Source organism: Lampetra fluviatilis, chromosome 66 (genome assembly GCF_964198595.1).
Source record: "Lampetra fluviatilis chromosome 66, kcLamFluv1.1, whole genome shotgun sequence".
NCBI lineage: Eukaryota > Metazoa > Chordata > Hyperoartia > Petromyzontiformes > Petromyzontidae > Lampetra > Lampetra fluviatilis.
The window spans coordinates 189,243-216,234 of NC_136340.1; the positions used below are offsets into that span (position 1 = coordinate 189,243).

General features: G+C 54.9%; 2 protein-coding genes across 3 annotated transcripts in view; both read left to right on the forward strand.

Moving 5' to 3' along the window:
• LOC144952239 (dermatopontin-like) overlaps positions 1 to 16,909 on the forward strand; it is a 31,853-nt gene extending 14,944 nt beyond the window's left edge. For both annotated transcript variants that reach the window (XM_078882664.1, XM_078882663.1), the window contains exons 2-6: positions 3,129 to 3,445; positions 6,563 to 6,705; positions 7,180 to 7,305; positions 11,192 to 11,296; positions 16,597 to 16,909. In XM_078882664.1, coding sequence (XP_078738790.1) covers positions 3,131 to 3,445; positions 6,563 to 6,705; positions 7,180 to 7,305; positions 11,192 to 11,296; positions 16,597 to 16,651 — 744 coding nt within the window. In that variant the 5' untranslated portion in view covers positions 3,129 to 3,130 and the 3' untranslated portion in view covers positions 16,652 to 16,909. The remainder of the gene's footprint in view (positions 1 to 3,128; positions 3,446 to 6,562; positions 6,706 to 7,179; positions 7,306 to 11,191; positions 11,297 to 16,596) is intronic.
• An 8,824-nt stretch (positions 16,910 to 25,733) lies between these two features.
• The window catches only part of MED14 (mediator complex subunit 14), a 69,357-nt gene continuing 68,098 nt past the window's right edge, over positions 25,734 to 26,992 (forward strand). The window contains exon 1 of the mRNA XM_078882639.1: positions 25,734 to 25,811. The gene's annotated coding sequence lies outside the window, so the exon portion shown is untranslated. The remainder of the gene's footprint in view (positions 25,812 to 26,992) is intronic.

Here is a 26,992-nt window from a genome sequence, read left to right on the forward strand (position 1 = left end):
GGTCATGATGCTGGCACCTGGTCTGGAGTGATTGGAAGGCATGGGCCAGATCAGCTCAATAACAACGGCAGGAGGCTACTAGATTTTTGTGCAGCCCATGGGCTTGTAATTACCAACACGCTGTTCCGGCATCGGCGCATCCACACAACATTATGGATGCATGCCGGGTCCAAGCAAGAACATCTGCTGGACTGCATCGTGACAGAACAGCGGATGCGAGCCCATGTCCTTGACACCAGGACCTACCGTGCAGCTGATCTGCCCACTGACCATCGACTTGTCATCTGTAAGATGCGCCTGAGATTCTTCCACCCCGTTGGTGGGTGTACACCCAGGACCCCATTCAAAACCTTAGTGGCATGGTCTCAGCTAGCTGTTGAAAGTTGCAAGCAATAATTTGGTCATCGCTTGCGGCTGGGGTTGGCATCGTCCCCCACTCCTGCTGATGTCGAGGGTAAATGGGCGAAGTTTATTCTCCCACTGCGGTGGCGGGTGTCCATCTCGAGACCACACAGTGGACTGGTCCGGGCTCGCTGGTGAACATTGCGAACAAGAATTTAATCATCGCTTGCAGCTGGAGTTGGCATTGTCCACCCTTCCTGTCCTTCTGATGCCGAGGGTAAATGGGTGATGTTCAGGACTTTGTGCTCATGCAGCTGCAATGGCTGCTTTGGGAACACGGTTCAGACCTCCCCAGAGACCCTGGCTGACAGAGGAGGTGTTCAAGCTGGCTGAGAAAAAGTGACAGACCCACTTTCATCGGCTACAGCATCCCACATCGGAGAATGAGGAGGCTTGCCGCAGCCTTCGCTCGAAGGTTCGGAGAGCCGTGAGGCGCTGCAAGGATGGGTAGTGGTCGCGGGTTGCTGAGGAAATGGAGTCTGCCTCAGTGGCCCGCGATCACAAATCGCTCTTTAATTCCATCAAAAAAGTAACCTGCAGCACCACACCGATTACCATCATTAGGGGATGGAACGGTGATCCAATCTCCGACCCCCAGGAACAGGTTTGCAGATTGCTGAGCATTTATGTGAGGTCCTGGGGGATGGGACATCCCTCAGCCAGGAAAACATCATGGCACAAAGTGGGGATAACCCTGCCGAAGCTACGGTGCCTCAAATATTGGAAGAAGTCACTCCCTGTGAGTGGCTGGCTGAGGTGCCATCTGTTGAGGCAGTACTGAAGGTGATCCAGAGTCTGAGACCAGAAAAGACACCGAGCTGAGATGATCTCCCAAGCGAAATGCTGAGGGAGGGTGGCGTGTGTGCACAGACTGCCCTCCATGACATCATAGCAACAGTCTGGACCACTGGACGGGTTCCGCAGGAATGGAAGGATGCCCTGGAGGTCCCCCTCTTTAAGAAGGTGGACCGCACAGACTGTAACAACTACAGGGGCATCTCACTCCTCAGTGTGCCGGGAAAGGATTATTCAACATCGCCTTGCTAGGCACGCTGAGTAGCTTGCGGAGCCCCAATGCGGTTTCAGGAAAGGGCGGTCCTTCACGGATGCCATATTTTCTGTCCATCTGCTACAGCAGAGGTGTAGGGAATTCCAACAAGACCTACATCTCTGCTTTATTGAACTGGTCAAGGCCTATGATACCATCAGAAGGCCTGGGCTCTGGGTTGTTCTTCGTGCTTTCGGAGTCCCTGACCCTCTGCTCACGATCATTAAGGACCTTTATGATCATGATGGTGAGTGGGCCCAGGTAAAACTACGTGGCCGGAAGTCGGAGCCATTCGCTCTACACCTTGGGGTGCGACAGGGATGTCCTCTGGCTCCCACATTATTTAACATCTATTTTGACCACGTAGTTCGTGAGGTCTTCAATAGCTGCACTGGAGGAATTTCCATCTGGTACAGATACAGTGGGAGGCTGATCAATGCCCGGGTGCGGTCAAGGGATGGCTCCCTATTGCTCAACGATGTTATGTATGCCAATGATCTGGTAATCGTTGCTCACTCAGAGGGGATTTGGAGCTTACCACTAAGAGGTGGGGCCTTACCATCAGCCCCACCAAAACTAAGCACCTGCCAGGGTATTTTGTACCATCGGACACTCCACCCCCAATAACTCCCAATTGGTGATGGGGCAGTTGTGGAGAGAGTGGAGAGTTCCCCATATCTGGGCAGTGTGCTTATGACCAGCTCCGGTTTAACAGCAGAGGTCTCACTCTTAATCAGTCGAGCGGCATTATCTTTTCATCGGTTGCGTAATGCTATGTGGAAGCTACCTGGTCTGTCACTCTGCATGAAGCTTTAGGTCTTCTCGGCCACAGTAATTCCCTCCCTTCCCTACGCTTGCGAAATGTGGACCCCCCTTGTGGAACATCTTTGCCGGTGAGAAACATTTAGACTGGCCTGCCTATGGTCTATCCTCGGTTTAACCAGACTGGATTGTGTAAGGAGCTCACAAATCCTTGAAAGATGTGGGCAAAGTCCCATTGGTGAGCTCCTCCAGCAGGAAAGGCTGCGTTGGCTGAGCCATGTAGCCCGCATGCCTAGTCAGCGCATGCCTAAACAGCTTTTGTTCAGCCGGATCGAGGAGGCTAAATGGGCGCCGGCACGGGCTGGAGGAGAGATGGAGTGATGTGGTACAGGAGGATGTGGAGCTGAGTGGACTTTCCAATTACTGGTACCAGCGGTGTCAAGATCGGCCTTTGTGGAGGAGGCTCGTGAAGGACGCTACTGGGCAGTTGGAGGCAGTCACCCTCCAATAACAACGGAGGGTGGAGGAGCGACGCTTACAACAATGAGCGGAGAGCCGGGTGGCTAAAGCACAGCAAGTTGGCACAGTAGGGGGCACAGGTGTTGCATCAGCCACTCATCTCGGTCATCTCAGTCAGTCGACCCGTGGCACCTGCTGGGCCTGCCCCATGACCTCATGCCAGTGGCCGTTCGACACTTCACGTGGCCTCAAGGTACACAAGTGTCGTGGTGACGTCACCGCCACTTTGTGGCGAATGGCGGTTGTTGTTGTTGATGGCAACGATGATGTTGATAGTGATGGGAATGATGATAGTGGTGATAATGATGTTAACAATGATAATGGTGTTGATGCTAACCACCAATACCCGCCCCTTCCTCCTCCACCAATCCCCAACCCCCATCTCCTCCAACCACAGCGATGGGCACCACTCGGTCCACCTCTCCTCCACGCTCTCCACCCTCGCGCGCCCGACCAGCCATGCCCACATCGCTCCTGGCAATGGTGGTGATGTTGGTGGCGGTGGTGGTGGCGTTCGGACCTCAGCCAGCCCTGGGTTACCCCTACGATGAGGACTACGACGCCTATGACGACCGTGACGGTAACCACGGTGGTGGCGGTGGTGGTGGTTCCTACAATCCCTACGACCCCTACGGAGGTGGTGGAGGAGGTCACCAGTCCCACTGGACGAACGTCTACCGACAAAGGTTTTACTTCCAGTGTCCGCCCGGGCAGGTGAGGGGATGAGACTCAGGGTCGAAGGTCTGCGGTACGACAAGTGCCCCTGCACTTACGAACGTCTCACACTTATAAACATCTCCCACTTATGAACATCTCACATTTACGAACGCCACACACTTACAAACATCTCACAATTAGGAACGTTGCACATTTACGAACGTCTCGCACTCACGAACATCACACACTTAGGAATGTTCCGCACTTACAAACTTCCCGCAGTTACGAACATCTCCCACTTACGAACATCTTACGCTCATGAACATCTCGCACTTATGAAAATCTCCCACTTACAAATGTCTCCCACTTACGAACGTCTCCAACTTACTAACACTCCCCACTTACTAACACTCCCCACTTATGAATGTCTCACACTTACTAACACTCCCCACTTACTAACACTCCCCACTTACTAACACTCCTCACTTATGAATGTCTCACTTATGAACGACTCGCACTTTTGAACGTTCGCAGCTACAAACATCTACCAATTACAAACGTCTCCCACTTACGAACATTGTTTAATTATGAATGTCTCTTAATTCTAGATTTAAAGCTTTCGTGACTGCAAGGATTCATATTTTTAGGTTTTTTCGGTAAAGTCACGTAGATAAAAAATGTAAATTAATAAAAGTAAAATAAAAAAAATCACGACGTTTCGGAGGCAACACAAGCTTCCGTCTTCAGGTAGAACTGTCACAGCATGATTGCTGTATTATTAATTGCTGTATTATTAATTTGAATTTTTTACCTACGTGACTTTACCGAAAAAACCTAAGAATATGAATGTCTCGCATTTACTAACACCTCACACGCTACAAAAATCACACACTTAGGAATGTTCCGCACTCACGAACGTCCCGCAGTTACAAACGTTACAAACATCTCCCACTTACGAACATCTCACGCTCATGAACGTCTCACACTTACGAAGGTTTTGCACTTAAAAGACATCCCCTACTTATGAACATCCCCCACTTAAGAACATCTCAGACTTACGAACATCTCGCGCTTGTGAACGTCACACACTTACGAACATTGTGCAATTATGAATGTCTCACACTTAGTAACGTCTCGCGTTTACGAACGTCTCGTACTTACGAGTGCCTCGCACTTACGAACATCACACACTTAGGAATGTCTCTGAATTAAGAACATCTCCCACTTACGAACATCTAGAACTTACGAACATCTCACAATTACGAACGTCCTGGACTTGCAAAATTCTCCCACTCACGAACATCTCGCACTTACGAACATCACGCACTTACATATGTCCCACAGTTACGAACATCTCCCACGTATGATCGTCTCCCACTCACGGACATCTCCCACTTATGAACGTCTCCCACTCACGAACGTCTAGCACTTACGAAGGTCTAGCAAGTACGAAGGATTCACACGTAGAAACATCCCCCACTCACGAACATTTCAGCTCTTACGAACATCTCGCACTTACAAATGTCTCACACTTACGAACATCCCCCACTTATGAACATCTCGCATTTACGAACATTATGCAATCACAAATGTTTCCAACTTAAGAACATCTCCCACTCACGAACATCTCTCACTGACGAACATGTCTCACTTATGAATATCTCCCACTTACGAACGTTCTGCACTTACAACCTTCTCCCACTTACGAACATCTCACACTTACAAACATCTCACAATTAGAAACGTCACACATTTATGAACGTCTCCCACTTACTAACACTCCCCACTTATGAATGTCTCACACTTACTAACACTCCCCACTTACTAACACTCCCCACTTACTAACACTCCCCACTTACTAACACTCCCCACTTACTAACACTCCCCACTTATGAATGTCTCACACTTACTAACACTCCCCACTTACTAACACTCCCCACTTACTAACACTCCCCACTTACTAACACTCCTCACTTATGAATGTCTCACTTACGAACGACTCGCACTTTTGAACGTTCGCAGCTACAAACTTCTCCCAATTATGAACGTCTCTCACTTACGAACATTGTGCAATTATGAATGTCTCGCATTTACGAAAATCTACCACACACGAACGCCTCACACTTAGGAATGTTCCGCACTCACAAATTTCCCGCACTTACGAATGTCCCGCAGTTACAAACATCTCCCACTTACGAACATCTCACGCTCATGAACGTCTCGCACTTGTGAAGGTCTCGTACTTACAAAGTATTCGCACTTAAAAAACATCCCCCACTCATGAACGTCTCCGACTTACGAACATCTCGCACTTTAGATCTTCCCGCACTTAAGAACATCACACAGTTACGAATGTCCCACACTTACTGATGTCCCGCACTTACGAATGTCCCTCAGTTACGAACATCTCCGACGCATGAACATCTCGCACTTACGAACATGTCGCACTCATGAATATCTTGAACTTACGAACATCATGCTCTTATGAATGTCCCGCAATTATGAATGTCCTGCACGTATGAACGTCTCACACTTACGAACGCCATGCACTTACGAACGTCTCGCACATATGAACATCTCACACTTACAAACTTCCCCACTCACGAACATCTCCCACTGCGAACGTCTCCCACTTACGAACATGTCTCACTTATGAACATCTCCCACTTACGAACGCCCTGCGCTTATAAACTTCTCCTACTTATGAACATCTCGCAGTTACGAACATCTCACAATTAGGAACATCTCCCACTTACGAACGTCCCGCACTTACAAATGTCTCCGACTTAAGAACGTTTCCCACTCACGAACATCTCCCACTTACAAACATCTCCCACTTACAAACAGCTCACACTCATGAACGACTTGAACTTACAAACGTCATGCACTTATGAATGTCCTGCACTTACGAATTTCCTGCACTTATGAACGCCTCCCACTCACTAACATCTCGCACTTACGAATGTCCCGCACTTATGAACATTTAACAAACATCTCGCACTCACGAACATTTTTCACTGACGAACATCTCACACTTACAAATATCTCGCACTTACACACATCTCCCATCCTGGACCAACTGACTCCCTGGCCCCACTGACCCCTGGCCCCACTGACCTCTGGACCCCCCCCCCCCCCTGGCCCCTGGACCCCCCCCCCCCCTGGACCCCGCAGGTGCTGAGCGAGCTGCGTAGCGAGCACAGCGCACACCGGGACCACGTGGACCGCCTCTGGGGCTTCCAGTGCCGGGTGGAGAGCCCAGCCATGGTCATGGGGGAGTGCTTCTGGGAGGAGTACAACCGGGCAGGGCTACCCTGGTGAGGGGAGGGCAGGGCTGGTGAAGGGGGAGGCAGGGGTGGTAAAGAGGGGGAAGGCTGGTGAAGGGGGGGCAGGGATGGTAAAGGGGGGAGGGGGGCCAGGACCGGTTTCTACCTTCCGGGTCTCATCAGCAGTACAGCCAGGCTCTGCTTGAACCCATCCAGTATGTATTTATGTTGAACTCCTTTTGCAGCCTACCGTAGCCAAACGTGCTACTGTCAGGCACGGGGCTAATCTTTGTGAACTGCCTAGTCTGGGGGTGAGGACCGGTTTTGACATTCAGCCTCTCATCAGGAGTACCACTTCAGCAAACTTTGGACAGGCTTCAACATTCGGGGTAGGATCGGCAGCAGAGGCAGAGACTTGGCTCGATCCTACCCCGAGGAGCTGCCGAGCTGCCGTCGAGGACCGGTTTCTACCGTCGGGGTCTCATCGGCGAACCCGGCGCGCCCCGCGTGTGTGGCGAGTCGCAGGTACCAGCTGTGCTCGGACGGAGCCGTGGTGGCCGGAGTGCAGAGCAACTACTTTGAGGCGGTGTTGGACCGTGAGTGGCAGTTCTACTGCTGCAGATTCCTCAAGCAATGTCCCTACGGCAGCTGGTGCGTGTACACACTCACCACACCGTGTACACACTCACTCACCCACACCGTGTACTCACTCACACCGCGTACTCACCCACACCGTGTACACACACACACCGTGTACATACACACACCGTGTACACACACACACACCGTGTACACACACACACCGTGTACACACACACACCGTGTACTCACTCACACCGTGTACTCACTCACACCGTGTACTCACACACCGTGTACTCACTCACACCGTGTACACACTCACTCACACCGTGTACACACTCACACCGTGTACTCACTCACACCGTGTACTCACACACACCGTGTACTCACACCGTGTACACACTCACTCACACCGTGTACTCACTCACACCGTGTACTCACCACACCGCGTACTCACTCACACCGTGTACTCACTCACACCGTGTACTCACACACACCGTGTACACACTCACTCACACCGCGTACTCACTCACACCGTGTACTCACCACACCGTGTACTCACTCACACCGTGTACACACTCACTCACACCGTGTACTCACTCACACCGTGTACTCACTCACACCGTGTACTCACACACACCGTGTACTCACCACACCGCGTACTCACTCACACCGTGTACTCACCACACCGTGTACTCACACCGTGTACTCACCACACCGTGTACACACACACCGTGTACTCACTCACACCGTGTACTCACTCACACCGTGTACTCACTCACACCGTGTACTCACACCATGTGTAAGGACAGTACGGAGTGATGTCGGGGCAGTACGGCTCCCCGTGGCCATGGTTACTAATTAACGTAACAGGAACAGACGGGGTCACGTGAGGGTAACGTCGGACCTAAGTGTTCGCTAACGATGATTGATGCGACAAGCTTTGACAGGGTCGCGTGAGGACAAGCACGTGGCCTAACGGTCTTGAATTGTAACAAGGGCAGAGACAGACAGGGCCAGGTGCGGTGAGAGAGGGTTGTGGAATCGTGGCGTGGCCGGGTCGTGAGGGGGATAAGAGCCGGGGCGAACCGGGGCTCTGGGCTGCCGTGGCCGTCGTCTCCATCGTCCTGGAGTAGGCACCCGGTAGTCTTGGAAGGCTGAGAGTTACGTTGTCTCAGAATAGAGTGATCTAAGTTACCCGAGTGTCGTGTGTCATTACTGAGGCGCACACGCGATTTCGCGGAGGCAACGCGTTTAATAAACAACTCACTGATCACTGTATTCTATTTCTAAGTGTGGCTATGCCGTCCTAGACTGTTCACGACGTGCGTGTGACTTAGCTAGCGAACGGGTCTGGCCCACACCAAGCTGCCTGGTCCACGGTGCCCAGCGTCACGAAGAGCAAAGTCTTCTTCAGTTGATCCCCAAAACGAGCCCAGAATCCCCCTCGGTGCTCCCCCTTTAGGGGCCGTCCATAAATGACGTCACGCACCTGGGGGGAGAGGGGAGGTCAGACATTTGTGACGATGTGTGACGACGGGGGAGGGGGTTTGAGAAATGTGACGTCATGTCAAAATGCGCAACTTTAAATAAATATAAACAACACGTTCTACTTAATTAAATAGAATTGACTTAAAGCTTTCGTGACTGCAGGAATTCACATTCTTGGGTATTTCGGGAAAGTCACGTAGCTGGCTTCAAAGAAAATAGTAAAAAAATAACAAAAAACTACGACGCTTCGATGGCAAGCGGTCGTCTTTTCCTGAAGACGACCGCTTGCTTTGCCATCGAAACGTCACTTCCTGTTGTGATTATTTTATTTGAACCAGCAGGTAGCTGCTGTGTGTGTAGCTGTGTGTGTAGCTGTAGTGGTGTGTAGCTGTGTCTGGCTGTGTGTAGCTACCTGGTCTGTCGCTCCGCACGAAGCTTCAGGTCTTCTCGGCCACGGTCATTCCCTCCCTTCTCTACGCTTGCGAAACGTGGACCCCCCTAGTGGAGCATCTTCGCCGGTTGGAAACATTTAGGCTGGCCTGCCTACGATCCATCCTGGGTTTAACCAGGCTGGATTGTGTGAGGAGCTCACAAGTCCTTGAAAGATCTGGGCAAAGTCCCATCAGTGAGCTCCTCCGGCAGGCAAGGCTGCGTTGGCTGGGTCATGTAGCCCGCATGCCCAGCCACCGCATGCCTAAACAGCTTTTGTTCGGCCGGATCGAGGGGGCTAAACGGGCGCGGCACGGGCTAGAGAAGAGATGGAGTGATGTGGTACAGGAGGACGTGGAGCTGAGTGGACTTGCCGATGACTGGTACCAGCGGTGTCAAGATCGGCCTCAGTGGAGGAGGCTCGTTAAGGACGCTACTGGGCAGTTGGAGGCAGTCGCCCTCCAACAACAACGGAGGGCGGAGGAGCGACGCTCACAACAACGAGCGGAGCGCCGGGTGGCTAAAGCACAGCAAGTTGGTACAGTAGGGGGCACAGGTGGTGCATCAGCCAGTCATCTCGGTCATCTCGGTCAGTCGACCCGTGGCACCTGGGTCTGCCCCGTGACCTCCTGCCAGCGGGCGTTCGACACTTCACGTGGCCTCAAGGTGCACATGGTCTAGCACAAGCGTCGTGGTGACGTCACCGCCACTTAGTGGCGAATGGCGGTTGTTTTGTTTGTGTAGCTGTGTGTGTAGCTGTGTGAGTAGCTGTGTGTAACTGTAGCTGTGTGTAGCTGTAGCTGTGTGTGTAGCTGTAGCTGTGTGTGTAGCTGTGTGTAGCTGTAGCTGTGTGTGTAGCTGTGTGTAGCTGTAGCTGTGTGTGTAGCTGTAGCTGTGTGTGTAGCTGTGTGTAGCTGTAGCTGTGTGTGTAGCTGTAGCTGTGTGTGTAGCTGTGTGTGTGTAGTTGTGTGTAGCTGTGTGTAGCTGTAGCTGTGTGTGTAGCTGTAGCTGTGTGTGTAGCTGTGTGTGTAGCTGTAGCAGTGTGTGTAGCTGTAGCTGTGTGTGTAGCTGTGTCTGTGTAGTTGTGTGTAGCTGTGTGTGTAGCTGTGTGTGTAGCTGTGTGTAGCTGTAGCTGTGTGTAGCTGTAGCTGTGTGTGTAGCTGTGTGTGTAGCTGTGTGTAGTTGTGTGTAGCTGTGTGTAGCTGTAGCTGTGTGTGTAGCTGTGTGTAGCTGTGTGTAGCTGTGTGTGTAGCTGTGTGTGTAGCTGTAGCTGTGTGTAGATGTAGCTGTGTGTGTAGCTGTGTGTGTAGCTGTGTGTAGCTGTGTGTAGCTGTAGCTGTGTGTGTAGCTGTGTGTGTAGCTGTGTGTGTAGCTGTGTGTAGTTGTGTGTAGCTGTGTGTAGCTGTAGCTGTGTGTGTAGCTGTGTGTGTAGCTGTGTGTGTAGTTGTGTGTAGCTGTGTGTAGCTGTAGCTGTGTGTAGCTGCAGGCTACCTGGATGTGCTGCTGTGTACTGTCCAGGGCGGTGAGGGGGTGGAGGTGGGGGGGACTCCCCCACGTCCCCCTCCCTTCGTGTCGGTGACCTCTAGTCTCAAGGTGACTCGGGAGCCCGTGTAGCCCCCCCCCCACCGTGTAGCCCCTCCCCCCTTCCCACCGTGTAGCCCCTCCCCCCTCCCCACCGTGTAGCCCCCCCCCACCGTGTAGCCCCTCCCCCCTCTTCACCGTGTAGCCCCTCCCCCCCACCGTGTAGCCCCCCCCTCCCCACCGTGTAGCCCCTCCCCCCTCCCCACCGTGTAGCCTCCCCCCCCCACCGTGTAGCCCCTCCCCCCCACCGTGTAGCCCCTCCCCCCTCCCCACCGTGTAGCCCCTCCCCCCTCCCCACCGTGTAGCCCCCCCCCCCACCTCTGTGGCCCAGCCACCCCCCACACCCCCACGGGTCTCCTCAGGCTGACTCAGGACCATGCGCGTCACCCACCACAACCCCACGTGTCTCCTTGCATCCCCCCCCCCGTGCCCCCCCCCCCGTGCCCACCCCCCCCAGGATGACTCAGGATGTCCCCGACTACCCGGGCCAGGAGTTGAGGTTTTCCCTCCTACCGGAGTTTTACATCCGCGGTGCGGCCACCACCTTCAGCCCCGTCGAGAGGTCAGAGTGCACGCAAGCGTGTGAGAGTGTGCACACGTGTGTGTACACGTGTGTGTGTACACGTGTGTGTACACGTGTATGTGTGTACACGTGTATGTGTGTACACGTGTGAGAGTGTGTACACGTGTGTGTGTGTGTATGTGAGTGTACACATCCGGCAAAAACAACCCCCTACCTCCTCGCGGTGTCGGACGGGAAACTTCGTGTGGCCACGTGGAATGTTCGAACGCTCACTGCGGAGGAGAGGCTGCCACTCCTTTGTCGGGAACTGGACCGGTACCGCCTGGATCTCTGTGGCATTCAGGAGGTCCGGTGGACCGGTTCTGGCTCCTGCCACCATGAGGGGTGGACAGTCCTCGACTCGGGGCAGGAGACTGCCAAACAACAGGGTGTGGCTCTTCTTCTGAACAAAAGAATGAAGGGGGCGTGGGAGCGTGGCGGTGAGGTGTGGGAAGCTGTAAGCCCCAGGCTACTTTGGGCTCGCCTTCCCATCAACCGGACGCGAGGAGTGGTGGTCGTGGTTACTTAGGACCACACTGAAGACGAACATCCGTGGAGGGATGCAGGCAAAGCCGATTAGTCAGATGCCTTCTATGACCTCCTGTCACAGGTGCTGGCTAAATTGGCCCCTCGGGATAGAGTCATCTTGTTGGGTGACTTCAATGCCCGACTTGGCCATGATGCTGGCACCTGGTCTGGAGTGATTGGAGGGCATGGGCCAGATCAGCTCAATAACAACGGTAGGAGGCTGCTAGATTTTTGTGCAGCCCATGGGCTTGTAATTACCAACACGCTGTTCCGGCATCGGCGCATCCACACAACATCATGGATGCATGCCGGGTCCAAGCAAGAACATCTGCTGGACTACATAGTGACGGACCAGCAGATGCGAGCCCATGTCCTTGACACCAGGACCTACCGTGGAGCTGATCTGCCTTATAACCATCGACTTGTCATCTGTAAGATGCGCCTGCCATTCTTCCACTCCAGTGGTGGGTGTACACCCAGGACCCCATTCCAACCTAAAGTGGCCTGGTCTCAGTTAGCTGATGAAAGTTGCAAGCAAGAATTTCATCATCGCTTGCGGCTGGGGTTGGCATCGTCCCCCACTCCTCCTGATGTCGAGGGTAAATGGGCGAGGTTTAGGACTGTGACTCATGCAGCTGCAACGGCTGCTTTGGGTACGGGGTCCAGACCTCCCCAGAGACCCTGGCTGACAGGGGAGGTGTTCACGATAGTTGAGAAAAAGCAACAGGCCCACTCTCATCGGCTATAGCATCCCACGTCAGAGAATGAGGAGGCTTACCGCAGCCTTCGCTCGGAGGTTCGGAGAGCCGTGAGGCGCTGCAAGGATGGGTGGTGGTCGCGGGTTGCTGAGGAGATGGAGTCTGCCTCAGTGGCCCGCGATCACAAATCCCTATTTAACTCCATCAAAAAAGTGACCTGCAGCGCCACACCTATTACCATCATTAGGGGGAAAAACGGTGATCCAATCTCCGACCCCCAGGAACAGGTTTGCAGATTTGCAGAGCATTTCTGTGAGGTCCTGGGGGAGGGGAAATCCCTCAGCCAGGAAAACATCGTGGCACAAAGTGAGGATATCCTGCTGAGGCTGCGGTGCCTCAAATATTGGAAGAAGTCACCCCCTGTGAGTGGCTGGCTGAGGTGCCATCTGTTGAGGAAGTACTGAAGGTGATCCGGAGTCTGATACGAGGAAAGGCACCGGGCAGAGATGATCTCCCAAGCGAAATGTTGAGGGAGGGTGGCGTTTGTGCACAGACTGCCCTACATGACATCATAACAACAGTCTGGACCACTGGACGGGTTCCGCAGGATTGGAAGGATGCCCTGGTGGTTCCCCTCTTTAAGAAGGGGAACCGCACAGACTGTAACAACTACAGGGGCCTCTCACTCCTCAGTGGGCCGGGAGAGGTCCTGGCAAGTATTATTCAACATCGCCTTGCTAGGCACGCTGAGGAGAGGCTTGCGGAGCCCCAATGCGGTTTCAGGAAAGGGCGGTCCTGCACAGATGCCATATTTTCTGTCCGTCTGCTACAGCAGAGGTGTAGGGAATTCCAAAAAGACCTACATCTCTGCTTTATTGACCTGGTCAAGGCCTATGATACCATCAGTAGGACTGGGCTCTGGGTTGTTCTTCGTGCTTTCGGAGTCCCTGACCCTCTGCTCACGATCATTAAGGACCTTCATGATGGTGAGCGGGCCCGGGTAAAACTACGTGGCCGGGAGTCGGAGCCTTTCCCTGTACACCTTGGGGTGCGACAGGGATGTCCTTTGGCTCCCACATTATTTAACATCTATTTCGACTGCGTAGTTCGTGAAGCCTTCAATAGCTGTACCGGGGGAATTTCCATTTGGTACAGATATAATGGGAGGCTGATCGACGCCCGGGTGCGATCAAGGGATGGCTCCCTATTGGTCAACCACGTTATGTATGCCGATGATTTGGTAATAGCTGCTCATTCAGAAGAGGAGTTGGAGACGCTGCTGCTGAGACTGGAGCGTGCCACTAAGAGGTGGGGCCTTACCATCAGCCCCACCAAAACTAAGCACCTGCCGGGGTATTTTGTAACATCGGACACTCCACCCCCACAACTCCCAATTGGTGATGGGGCAGTTGTGGAGAGAGTGGAGAGTTTCCCATACCTGGGCAGTGTGCTTATGACCGGCTCCAGTTTATCAGCAGAGGTCTCACTCCGAATCAGTCGAGCGGCAATATCTTTTCATCGGTTGCGTAACGCTGTGTGGAAGCTACCTGGTCTGTCGCTCCGCACGAAGCTTCAGGTTTTCTCGGCCACGGTCATTCCCTCCTTTCTCTACGCTTGCGAAACGTGGACCCCCCTAGTGGAGCATCTTCGCCGGTTGGAAACATTTAGGCTGGCCTTCCTACGATCCATCCTGGGTTTAACCAGGCTGGATTGTGTGAGGAGCTCACAAGTCCTTGAAAGATCTGGGCAAAGTCCCATCAGTGAGCTCCTCCGGCAGGCAAGGCTGCGTTGGCTGGGTCATGTAGCCCGCATGCCCAGCCACCGCATGCCTAAACAGCTTTTGTTCGGCCGGATCGAGGGGGCTAAACGGGCGCGGCACGGGCTAGAGAAGAGATGGAGTGATGTGGTACAGGAGGACGTGGAGCTGAGTGGACTTGCCGATGACTGGTACCAGCGGTGTCAAGATCGGCCTCAGTGGAGGAGGCTCGTGAAGGACGCTGCTGGGCAGTTGGAGGCAGTCGCCCTCCAACAACAACGGAGGGCGGAGGAACGACGCTCACAACAACGAGCGGAGCGCCGGGTGGCTAAAGCACAGCAAGTTGGTACAGTAGGGGGCACAGGTGGTGCATCAGCCAGTCATCTCGGTCATCTCGGTCAGTCGACCCGTGGCACCTGGGTCTGCCCCGTGACCTCCTGCCAGCGGGCGTTCGACACTTCACGTGGCCTCAAGGTGCACATGGCCTGGCACAAGCGTCGTGGTGACGTCACCGCCACTTAGTGGCGAATGGCGGTTGTTGTTGTTGTTGTGTGTGTATGTGTGTGTATGTGTGTATGTGTGTGTGTATGTGTATGCCGATGATTTGGTAATAGCTGCTCATTCAGAAGAGGAGTTGGAGACGCTGCTGCTGAGACTGGAGCGTGCCACTAAGAGGTGGGGCCTTACCATCAGCCCCACCAAAACTAAGCATCTGCCTGGGTATTTTGTACCATCGGACACTCCACCCCCACAACTCACAATCGGTGATGGGGCAGTTGTGGAGAGAGTGGAGAGTTTCCCATACCTGGGCAGTGTGCTTATGACCGGCTCCAGTTTATCAGCAGAGGTCTCACTCCGAATCAGTCGAGCGGCAATATCTTTTCATCGGTTGCGTAACGCTGTGTGGTAGCTACCTGGTCTGTCGCTCCGCACGAAGCTTCAGGTCTTCTCAGCCACGGTCATTCCCTCCCTTCTCTACGCTTGCGAAACGTGGACCCCCCTAATGGAGCATCTTCGCCGGTTGGAAACATTTAGGCTGGCCTGCCTACGATCCATCATGGGTTTGACCAGGCTGGATTGTGTGAGGAGCTCACAAATCCTTGAAAGATCTGGGCAAAGTTCCATCGGTGAGCTCCTCCGGCAGGCAAGGCTGCGTTGGCTGGGTCATGTAGCCCGCATGCCCAGCCACCGCATGCCTAAACAGCTTTTGTTCGGCCGGATTGAGGGGGCTAAACGGGCGCGGCACGGGCTAGAGAAGAGATAGGTGATGTGGTACAGGAGGACGTGGAGCTGAGTGGACTTGCCGATGACTGGTACCAGCGGTGTCAAGATCGGCCTCAGTGGAGGAGGCTCGTGAAGGACGCTACTGGGCAGTTGGAGGCAGTCGCCCTCCAACAACAACGGGGGGCGGAGGAGCGACGCTCACAACAACGAGCGGAGCGCCGGGTGGCTAAAGCACAGCAAGTTGGCACAGTAGGAGGCACAGGTGGTGCATCAGCCAGTCATCTCAGTCAGTCGACCCGTGGCACCTGGGTCTGCCTCGTGACCTCCTGCCAGCGGGCGTTCGACACTTCACGTGGCCTCAAGGTGCACTTGGCCTGGCACAAGCGTCGTGGTGACGTCACCGCCACTTAGTGGCGAATGGCGGTTGTTGTTGTTGTGTATGTGTGTATGTGTGTGTGTATGTGTGTGTATGTATGTGTGTATGTGTGTATGTAGGTGTGTGTATGTATGTGTGTATGTGTGTGTATGTGTGTGTGTGTATGTGTATATGTGTGTGTGTGTATGTGTGTGTATGTGTGTGTGTATGTGTGTGTATGTGTGTATGTATGTGTGTGTATGTGTGTGTGTATGTGTGTGTATGTGTATGTGTGTGTATGTGTGTATGTATGTGTGTGTATGTGTGTGTGTGTATATGTGTGTGTATGTGTGTGTGTATGTGTGTGTATGTGTGTGTATGTGTGTATGTATGTGTGTGTATGTGTGTGTATGTGTGTATGTGTGTGTATGTGTGTGTATGTGTATATGTGTGTGTATGTGTGTGTGTGTGTATGTGTGTGTGTGTGTATGTGCGTACACGTGAGTGTGTACACACGCGTGTGTGTACCCGTGTATGAAGGGTACTCCTGTGAAGGGGAGGACCCCCTTAGTGTGAAGGGGAGGACCCCTAAGTGTGAAGGGGAGGACCCCCTAAGTGTGGAGGGGACCCCCTAAGTGTGAAGGGGACCCCTAAGTGTGGAGGGGAGGATCCCCTAAGTGTGGAGGGGAGGACCCCCTAAGTGTGGAGGGGATAACGGTGGTCGCCGTCTCTACCGCAGGGACCGGCAGTGGAAGTTCGTGGTTGCTCGTCTCGGCGACTGCCCCGAGTACTGAAGACGGCCGCACTGACACGAACAAAGCTCCCCCGTGTAGCCTCTCTCACGGGCCGTAAGGGGGCAAGTGCTGTGAGTAGCGAGCAGCAGCAGCAGCAGCCTATGAAGGCCGGGACAATAGAAGGGGTGGTGGATAGGCCAGCACCACGCACGCCCGCCCGGCCGCCTTTGTCTTCCCCATTGCTTGATGTTTCACACGCACCGCCCTCACCACGTACTCATTTGAAAGGCTGAGTCGACTTATCACTGGTGGTGGTGGAGGTGGTGGTGGAGGTGGAGGTGGTGGTGGTGGAGGTGGTGGTGGAGGTGGAGGTGGTGGTGACCTTGAATCGACCTCGAGTCTCTGGGTTTGTCGCGCAGCGCGCTAACTGCTGCGCCACCACTCCCCACACACCTCGATACTCAACTCACCCCTACACTCACCCCTACACTCACCTCTACACTCACCTACACTCACCCCTACACTCACCCTTACACTCACCCCTACACTCACCCCTACACTCACCCCTACACTCACCCTTACACTCACCTCTACACTCACCCCAACACTCACCTACACTCACCCCTACACTCACCCCTACACTCACCCCTACACTCACCTCTACACTCACCCCTACACTCACCCCTACACTCACCCCTACACTCACCTACACTCACCTCTACAATCACCTCCAGGGACAAAGACTCCCCCACTCCCCCCCTCACCCCTTCCCCCCCTCACCCCCTCCCACCTCCCCCACTCACCCCCTCACCCCCTCCCACCTCCCCCACTCACCCCCTCACCCCCTCCCCCAGTCACCCCCTCACCCCCTCCCACCTCCCCCACTCACCCCCTCACCCCCTCCCCCAGTCACCCCCTCCCCCCTCCATAGAATCCGAGGACCCCTCCACCTGTAGACGCGGAGGGTGGGGGGCATTGGGTGGTGGTGCCTGTCGCCGTGGTTACGTAAATATATAATACAATATATATAATACAATGAATATAATACAATATATATAATAATACAATATATAATAATACAATATACAAGAATACAATATATATATAAATAATAATATAATCATTGTGGTCGTGGTGAATACGTAACTTGTACCTGCTGTGTTTGAGTCTCACACACGAGTAGCCACCACGCCTACTCGGTGAGTGGCCCCGCCCACCCTGGCGGCAGTAGCCCCGCCCACCCTGACAGTAGTCCCGCCCACCCAGACAGTAGCCCCGCCCACCCTGACAGTAGCCCCGCCCACCCGGGCAGTAGCCCCGCCCACCCTGGCAGTAGCCCCGCCCACCCTGACAGTAGTCCCGCCCACCCTGGTAGTAGCCCCGCCCACCCTGACAGTAGCCCCGCCCACCCTGGCAGTAGCCCCGCTCACCCTGACAGTAGCCCCGCCCACCCTGGCAGTAGCCCCGCCCACCCTGGCAGTAGCCCCGCTCACCCTGACAGTAGCCCCGCCCACCCTGGCAGTAGCCCCGCCCACCATGGTAGTAGCCCCGCCCACCCAGACAGTAGCCCCGCCCACCCTGGCAGTAGCCCCGCTCACCCTGACAGTAGCCCCGCCCACCCCGACAGTAGCCCCGCTCACCCTGACAGGAGCCCCGCCCACCCTGTCAGTAGCCCCGCCCACCCTGTCAGTAGCCCCGCCCACCCCGACAGTAGCCCCGCCCACCCCAATAGTAGCCCCGCCTACCCCGACAGTAACCCCGCCCACCCAGACAGTAGCCCCGCCCACCAGATGCGTGGCCCCGCCCACCCGGACTAGCCACCAAGACAACGGTTCCGCCTTTGTCTTTCTCGTGCCAATGTTGACGCACCGCGCCGTGGTTACTCATTTGAGGCTGAGTCGACCTAGACAAGGTGCCAGGACCGGTTCAGATAATCGCTATCACTGATGTGGTCACACAGAGACAAAGCTCCCCCGGGTAGACTCTAACGGGCTGTAGGGGGCAAGTGCTGTTAGTAGTGGCGAGTAGCAGCAGCGCCTACGAAGGCTACCGGCACTGTGGCACACGAGGGGGTGGGTGGCTACCAGCACCACGCCGCCTTTGTCTCCGTCGTGGCAATGTTTACACATTGCACCAGGTTACTCGTTTGAGGCTGAGTCGACCTAGGGGAGGCCCAGGATCGCGGTTCAAATACTCGAACTCTGCGGGCTCGTGGCGCCCTCATTGCGAGCGCGTGGCGCCCTCTCGAGTCTGCAGAGAGGAACACGTGGGTCAGTGTCGCGTGGGTCAGCGTCACGTGGGTCAGCGTCAAGGACGATGGAAATATTATCAGAGGATGTTGTTTGTTTGCATTCTGACCACAAGTATTGTGGTTAATGCAGTGACGTGATTCCTTGTCAAAGGTTTCAGTTTGGTGTTTCAACATCTGAACACAGCTGTTTTGTTGCCAGAAAAAAAGGGGAAACCTCTTCTCACGTGGATGAGAGATCACCCAGGATAGAGACAGAGAGGAACACGTGGATTGGAGGGTAGAGACATCATCACCATCACATTGATCTTCCATCCAGCAGTGGAGAAGCCTTGGTGATGGTGATGACAATGAGAGGCTGGGAGTGGAGCACGCGCAGGGTAGAGGCACCACCACCGCCATCACCGCCACCACCACCGCCACCACCACCGCTCCTCCGCTCACGTCTCTGCACTGGCTCCGAGTCAATCATGGAGTGAGTGTACGAGCAGAACCCGCTGGCTGATTGCTGCTGCTGGTGACCTTACAAGGCTCTCAATGGGTTTGCGACTTCGCGATATCGACAAGAAGTCCGGGCCGTGTTCACTCCCCAGCGAGGTCAAGGCTCTGTTAACTGGGGTGATGGAGGCTTGTCGGTTGAGTGAGTGGGTGGGTGAGTGAGTGAGTGGGCGAGTGGGTGGGTGAGTGGGTGAGTGAGTGGGTGGGTGAGTGGGTGGGTGAGTGTGTGGGTGAGCGAGTGGGTGGGCGAGTGGGTGAGTGTGTGGGTGAGCGAGTGGGTGGGTGAGTGGGTGAGTGAGTGGGTAGGTGAGCGAGTGGGTGAGTGGGTGGGTGGGTGAGTGTGTGGGTGAGCGAGTGGGTGGGTGAGTGGGTGAGTGTGTGGGTGAGCGAGTGGGTGAGCGAGTGGGTTAGTGAGTGGGTAGGTGAGTGGGTGGGTGAGTGAGTGGGTAGGTGAGTGGGTGGGTGAGTGGGTGAGTGTGTGGATGAGCGAGTGAGTGGGCGAGTGTGTGGGTGAGCGAGTGGGTGGGCGAGTGAGTGGGCGGGTGAGTGGGTGAGTGAGTCGGTGAGCGAGTGAGTGGGTGGGTGAGTGGTTGGGTGAGTGGTTGGATGAGTGAGTGGGTGGGTGAGTGGTTGGGTGAGTAAGTGGGTGCCGCTGGCTAGACGTCATGGTGAAACAGGAAGCTGAGTGCGTAAGTCTTCCTTGCCAGTACAGAGCGTCTCCATCACCAAAACGCCTACCGTGCCTCCCTGTTGACAGCCCACGGTAACCGGTGTCCCGTGCCACCAGGACAAACCAGTCGGGGATCTCGGAGCTGCAGTGGTCCCCAGAGGCATCTCCAACTTGCTGACCACTGCCCCACTGCCTTGTGGGTAAACTTTGGCAAGGGGAGAAAACCCCGACTCCAAATCTGTGGTGGGGACCCACAGGTGCAGGTCAAGGAGGATGTGACTGGGGCCATCTCGCCCAATTCTGCACGTAGGCAGCGATGGAGTGTAGGTCGCCGAGACACGAATTGGGCAGCATTGTGTCTCCTGGGCAGCTCCCATCGCATCTGAGCAGCCCCTGCAACAGCTGACCCCTGACGGGGCAGGGCCACTCACTCTGGGTGGTTCACCGCCACCATCGAAGCGTCCCATTCAGCGGCCGAAACTCAAGGAAATCCAAGACTCGTTTACCACCCTCAAATTGCTTCACGGAATGTCCGCACTCTCTTGGACTCCCAGCGAAAAAACTGACAGGCCGCACAGAAGGACAGCCCTCATGGCCCATGGACTCAGGAAATACGACATCGACATTGCAGCACTCAGTGAAACCTTCTGATATGGAGAATACTCTCGCAGAGGTTGGTGAGGGCTACACTTTATTCTGGAAAGGTCTTTCGTTGGATGCTCGCCGCCTCCATGGAGTGTTGGCATTCGTGAGCGGCTGATGATGTGGCGCATACCCTGGGTGGGGGACGCTCTGCCACGCTCATCAGTGCTGATTGGCCAACACTGGACGCAGACAATGGCGCCAAGGAGGCCTTCTATAAGGCTCTCGACATTGCCATGAAACACACACCGCATACCGACAAGCTGCTCCTCATGGGAGACGTCAACGCCAAAGTGGGCTTGAAACACCAGCTCGTGTACTAGGCCGGCATGGGGGTTGGTAAGCAGAACAGCAATGGGCTGCGGCTACTCTCCCCATGCTCCAATCCCCACTTAGTGGTCACCAAAACCCATTGACAATTGATGGACAAACACACAAGACCACGAGGCAACACCCCTGCTCCAAACACTGGCACCTCCTAGATGACATCATCGTCCGTCAGTGTGACCAAAAGGAAGTGCTAGTGACCCGAGGGATACGTGGGGTGGAATGTTGGACTGATCACCATATGATCAAAGCCAAGCTCCACATTGAGATCCGTCCACGCCATCCAAGTAAGGCCCCAAATAAGAGACTTAACTGCAATGCCCTCAAAATCAGTCGGGTACACCAAAAAATGTCACCAAGACTGGTTCGCCGAGAACGCTGCCGACATCCACACATTCCTACAGAACAAATGCCAAGCCCACAAAGCCGTCCTTTCCAACCCAGACTTCCCCACTCTCCAATCCTCCCTCTACAAGGCCAAAGCAGAGTCCCACGGTGCTCTCCGTACCATGGAAGACACCTGGTGGGTCCAAGAGGCAGATGAGATCCAAAAGCCTCGCGGACGCAAACACCCAAGTGTTTTATGATGCCATCAAAGCTCTCTATGGCTCCCAAAAGCATGTCATCGCCCCGGTCAGGTTTGCTGATGGCAACACGATTTTCAAGGACCACCAAAAGATCTTGGAGAGATGGGCGGAGCACTCTGACAATCTCCTCAACCACACCAACCCCACAGACCCGCTCATCCTCGACACACCCCCAGATGTGACGCCCATTCATGAACTCGACACCCCACCACAGTCTTCTGAGGTCCACCAGGCGGTCAAAGACCTGAAAAACAACAAGAAAGTGCTGGACCCGACGGCATCCCAGCGGAGGTCCTGAAACACGGGGGATGCCTCCTCCTTCGCCGCTTGCACCTTCTCATCAAGTCCATCTGGCTGTCCGAAACCATTCCATAGGAATGGAGGAATACAAATATTGTAGTTATCTACAAGAAGAAGGGTGACAAAGCGGCTTGCGGCAACAGCAGAGGTATTTCTCGCCTTTCAGTCGCCGGGAAGGTCCTTACCAGGATAATGCTCTACCGGTTCGCAGAGCACCTATCCGAAAACATCCTCCCAGAATAGCAGTGCGGCTTCAGGGAAGACAGGAGCATCGCCGAAATGATCTTTGTGGCAAAGCAAATGCAGGACAATTCTGGGAGAGAAAAAAAACCTCTTCATAGCTTTTATCAACCTCACGAAAGCATTGACGAGAGACAGTAGCTCATCAAACGTGGGGTGCCTACCAAGTTTCTGCGCATTCTTAAACAGTTCCAAGACGAAATGCATGCCGAAGTGGTGCTTGGAGGGCTTCAATCAGAGCCCTTCAATGTGGACGTCGGAGTCAAGTAAGGCTGTGTTCTGGCTTCAGTTCGTATTCAGCATTCTCCGTGCTGCCGTCACAAGCCTGTCACACAACTCCCTCAACTCAATCGACAGAATCCAGCGGCAGTACCATCTTCAACCTAAGACGCCTCCAAGCCTACACAAAAACCGGAACTCAACAGATGTTTAAACTGCAATATGCAGACGACTCTGCACCCCTGGCTCACACCCCAGAATCCATGCAACACGCCTTCAACCCGGTCTCCTCCTTCTATTGCTCAACTCTTATCCACGTCCCCCTCGCTCCGTACCTTCAACATCAGTGATGTTCACCTCACATTGGTACCCCATTTCATCTACCTCGGTTCTGCCCTCTCCACTACTTGTTTCCTCGACGACGAAATCCACACTCGCGTCAACAGAGCCTCCTTTGGACGCCTCCGGGCCAGGGTCTTTGCGAACCGTAACCTCAAGACCCATACCAAGGTGGCCGAGAGACCTGGACCCCCGTATAGGCGGCACATCAACATCCAGGAAGCTTTCCACATCAGATGCCTCCAGCGCATCCTCGGGCTACCCTGAGAGGACAAAGTAACCCTACACTGAGATCCTCGCCAACAGCAAGTCGTCCTGCATTGAGGCAAGCGTGGCACAACGGCACCTCTGCTGGCTCTGCCACGTGATCCGCATGGCCTGATCACCACCTCCCCTGTCGAGTTCTCTAAGGCCAACTCAGCGCAGCCGAACGCTCCGCGGGTGGACGGGAAAAGTGCTCCAAGAACCACAGCAAGGACCCGCTGAAGCGCTGTAACATCAATCCCTCCAGCCTGGAACCCCTGGCGCTGGACAGGCCCACCTGGCGGGCCACCTGTGCCAAAGGGGTTCAGGACCTGGAAGACGCCATCTCACGGAGGAGATGCGAGGGACGCACCCAGAGACACCAATGCGCAGCTGGGATGACACCATCCGACACCCAACACACACTGCGTGTCCCAGCTGCAGCAGCAAAGTGCGGCTCTCGCAGCAGCCTTCACAGCCACATGAAGTGGCAAGAGTGCCAAGAGCGCTAACCCATCCCTACTCCCCATCCACAAAAGGAGCAGCGCCACAATCGTCTTCGATGGATAGTCAAGAAGGGTGGGTGAGTGAGTGGGTGGGTGGGTGAGTACGGACAGCCAGATGGACTATCTGTCAACCACGTTATGTATGCCGCTAATCTGGTAATTGCTGCTCACTCAGAGGAAGAGTTGGAGGCGCTGCTGCTGAACCTGGAGCGTGCCACTATGAAGTGGAGCCTTCCCGTCAGCCCCACCAAAACTAAGCACCTGCCTGGGTATTTTGTACCATCAGACACTCCACCCCCAAAACTCCCAATTGGTCATGGGACAGTTGTGGAGAGAGTGGAGAGTTCCTCATACCTGGGCAGTGTGCTCATGACCGGCTCCGGTTTGACAGCAGAGGTCTCACTCCGAATCAGCCGAGCAGCATTATCTTTTCATCGGTTGCGTAACGCTGTGTGGAAGCTACCTGATCTGTCGCTCCGCACGAAGCTTCAAGTCTTCTCGGCCACAGTCATTCCCTCCCTTCTCTACGCTTGCGAAACGTGGACCACCCTAATGGAACATCTTCGCTGGATAGAAACATTTCGGCTGGCCTGCCTACGATCCATCCTGGGGTTAACCAGGATGGATTGTGTGAGGAGCTCACAAATTCTTGAAAGATCTGGACAAAGTCTCATCGGTGAGCTCCTCCGGCAGGCAAGGCTGCGTTGGCTGGGTCATGTAGCCCGCTTGCCCACCCACCGCATGCCTAAACAGCTTTTGTTCGGCCGGATTGAGGGGGCTAAACGGGCGCGGCACGGGCTAGTGTAGAGATGGAGTGATGTGGTACAAGACGATGTGGAGCTGAGTGAACTTGCTGATGACTGGTACCAGCGGTGTCAAGATCGGCCTCTGTGGAGGAGGCTCGTGAAGGACGCTGCTACTGGGCAATTGGAGGCAGTCAACCGTCCAAAAGCAACGGAGGGCGGAGGAGCGACGCTCACAACAACGAGCGGAGCGACGGGCGGATAAAAACAGCAAGTTAGCACAGTAGGGGGCACAGGTGGTGCATCAGCCAGTCATCTCGGTCATCTCAGTCAGTCGACCCGTGGCACCTGCTGGGTCTGCCCCGTGATCTCCTGCCAGCGGGCGTTTGATACTTCACGTGGCCTCAAGGTGCACATGGCCTGGCACAAGCGTCGTGGTGACGTCACCGCCACTTAGTGGCGAATGGCGGTTGTTGTTGAGTGAGTTAGGTGAAATAAAAACACAAATCTAGTATACTTAGAAATGTAATGTAATACAACAGAGAGTCGGATAACACATTGACTGTTATGTTATCCGACTCTCTGTTGTATAACATTACATTTCTAAGTATACTAGATTTGTGTTTCTATTTCATTTGTACCTGATGATGATTGCTTGTGTTGCAATCGAAACGTCGTCGTATGCTAGTATTTAATTTATTATTTTCTCTTCCTACGTGACTTTACCGAAATAACCAAAGAGTAATTCCTGCAACCACGAAAGCTCCAAATTAAGTATGAGTTAGGTGAGTTAGGTGAGTGCATTCGTTTATCATCGGTTGTATTTAACTTGATTCCTCGGTGTGTGTCTGGGTCAAATCTTGTAATCAACATTTCGTCCACTTCCCGTTGTCCAATCAATTCCACATTTAGCACACGGACTCAGATCCGGTGACAATGCGTGCCTGCATCAACATCGGCATCAATTCATTGGCTACTTTAGAGCAATTTACATTGTGTATGGACGCCTTATTATTTGTATATATATTTGTGTGTAGAGGAAAAACGCCACGGTCCCTAAGCTCTCGAATCGCCGCGCGCTGCCCTCGGGCGCGAGTTACTGGCACCCTCCTCACTCCACACAAACAAAAGTGGTACATTGCAGATGAATTTATAAAGTCATCAATTAATTCAAGTAACCGTTGATGTGGGATAAGGCGCCGCATCATTGGCGTACGTCTCGACCGTGAGTTAAACGAAGTTGTTAATAAACGCGTCGTTGTTTTTAAAACAACTTGCTTAAGGAGAATTATTTTAAGGATAATTATTTTGGCTGGCGACTTTCGAGCGCAGGAATCGATAAAAGTCGACTCCTTTACACGACACTTTGCCGAATCGATTCTCGCCACGTGTTAATTCACGGTCCGGGGTTCCCCCTCCCCCGACAATTCAGATGCCGGGCGCAGTCCCCCTCCACCCCCGCCCCCTCAAGGTCGCGGGCGCCACGATTCAGGTTCTGGGGCCCCCGACACCCCCACCCGCTAATTCAGGCTCCGGGGCCCGCGACACCCCAACCCGCTAATTCAGGGTTTGGGCCGCCGGAAGCGGAAACTGCAAACCGGTGACCCCTGACCCGGCGCGCGGGAGACGGAGTGAGAGGCGAGGTGAGGGGAGGCGAGGTGAGGTGGTGGTGGTGAGGTGAGGTGAGGTGGTGGTGAGGGGTGGCGAGGGGAGGTGGTGGTGAGGGGAGGTGGTGGTGAGGCGAGGTGGTGGTGAGGCGAGGTGGTGGTGAGGCGAGGTGGTGGTGAGGCGAGGTGGTGGTGAGGCGAGGTGGTGGTGAGGCGAGGTGGTGGTGAGGCGAGGTGGTGGTGAGGCGAGGTGGTGGTGAGGCGAGGTGGTGGTGAGGCGAGGTGGTGGTGAGGCGAGGTGGTGGTGAGGCGAGGTGGTGGTGAGGCGAGGTGGTGGTGAGGCGAGGTGGTGGTGAGGCGAGGTGGTGGTGAGGCGAGGTGGTGGTGAGGCGAGGTGGTGGTGAGGCGAGGTGGTGGTGAGGCGAGGTGGTGGTGAGGCGAGGTGGTGGTGAGGCGAGGTGGTGGTGAGGCGAGGTGGTGGTGAGGCGAGGTGGTGGTGAGGCGAGGTGGTGGTGAGGCGAGGTGGTGGTGAGGCGAGGTGGTGGTGAGGCGAGGTGGTGGTGAGGCGAGGTGGTGGTGAGGCGAGGTGGTGGTGAGGCGAGGTGGTGGTGAGGCGAGGTGGGTGGTGAGGCGAGGTGGTGGTGAGGCGAGGTGGTGGTGAGGCGAGGTGGTGGTGAGGCGAGGTGGTGGTGAGGCGAGGTGGTGGTGAGGCGAGGTGGTGGTGAGGCGAGGTGGTGGTGAGGCGAGGTGGTGGTGAGGCGAGGTGGTGGTGAGGCGAGGTGGTGGTGAGGCGAGGTGGTGGTGAGGCGAGGTGGTGGTGAGGCGAGGTGGTGGTGAGGCGAGGTGGTGGTGAGGCGAGGTGGTGGTGAGGCGAGGTGGTGGTGAGGCGAGGTGGTGGTGAGGCGAGGTGGTGGTGAGGCGAGGTGGTGGTGAGGCGAGGTGGTGGTGAGGCGAGGTGGTGGTGAGGCGAGGTGGTGGTGAGGCGAGGTGGTGGTGAGGCGAGGTGGTGGTGAGGCGAGGTGGTGGTGAGGCGAGGTGGTGGTGAGGCGAGGTGGTGGTGAGGCGAGGTGGTGGTGAGGCGAGGTGGTGGTGAGGCGAGGGTGGTGGTGAGGCGAGGTGGTGGTGAGGCGAGGTGGTGGTGAGGCGAGGTGGTGGTGAGGCGAGGTGGTGGTGAGGCGAGGTGGTGGTGAGGCGAGGTGGTGGTGAGGCGAGGTGGTGGTGAGGCGAGGTGG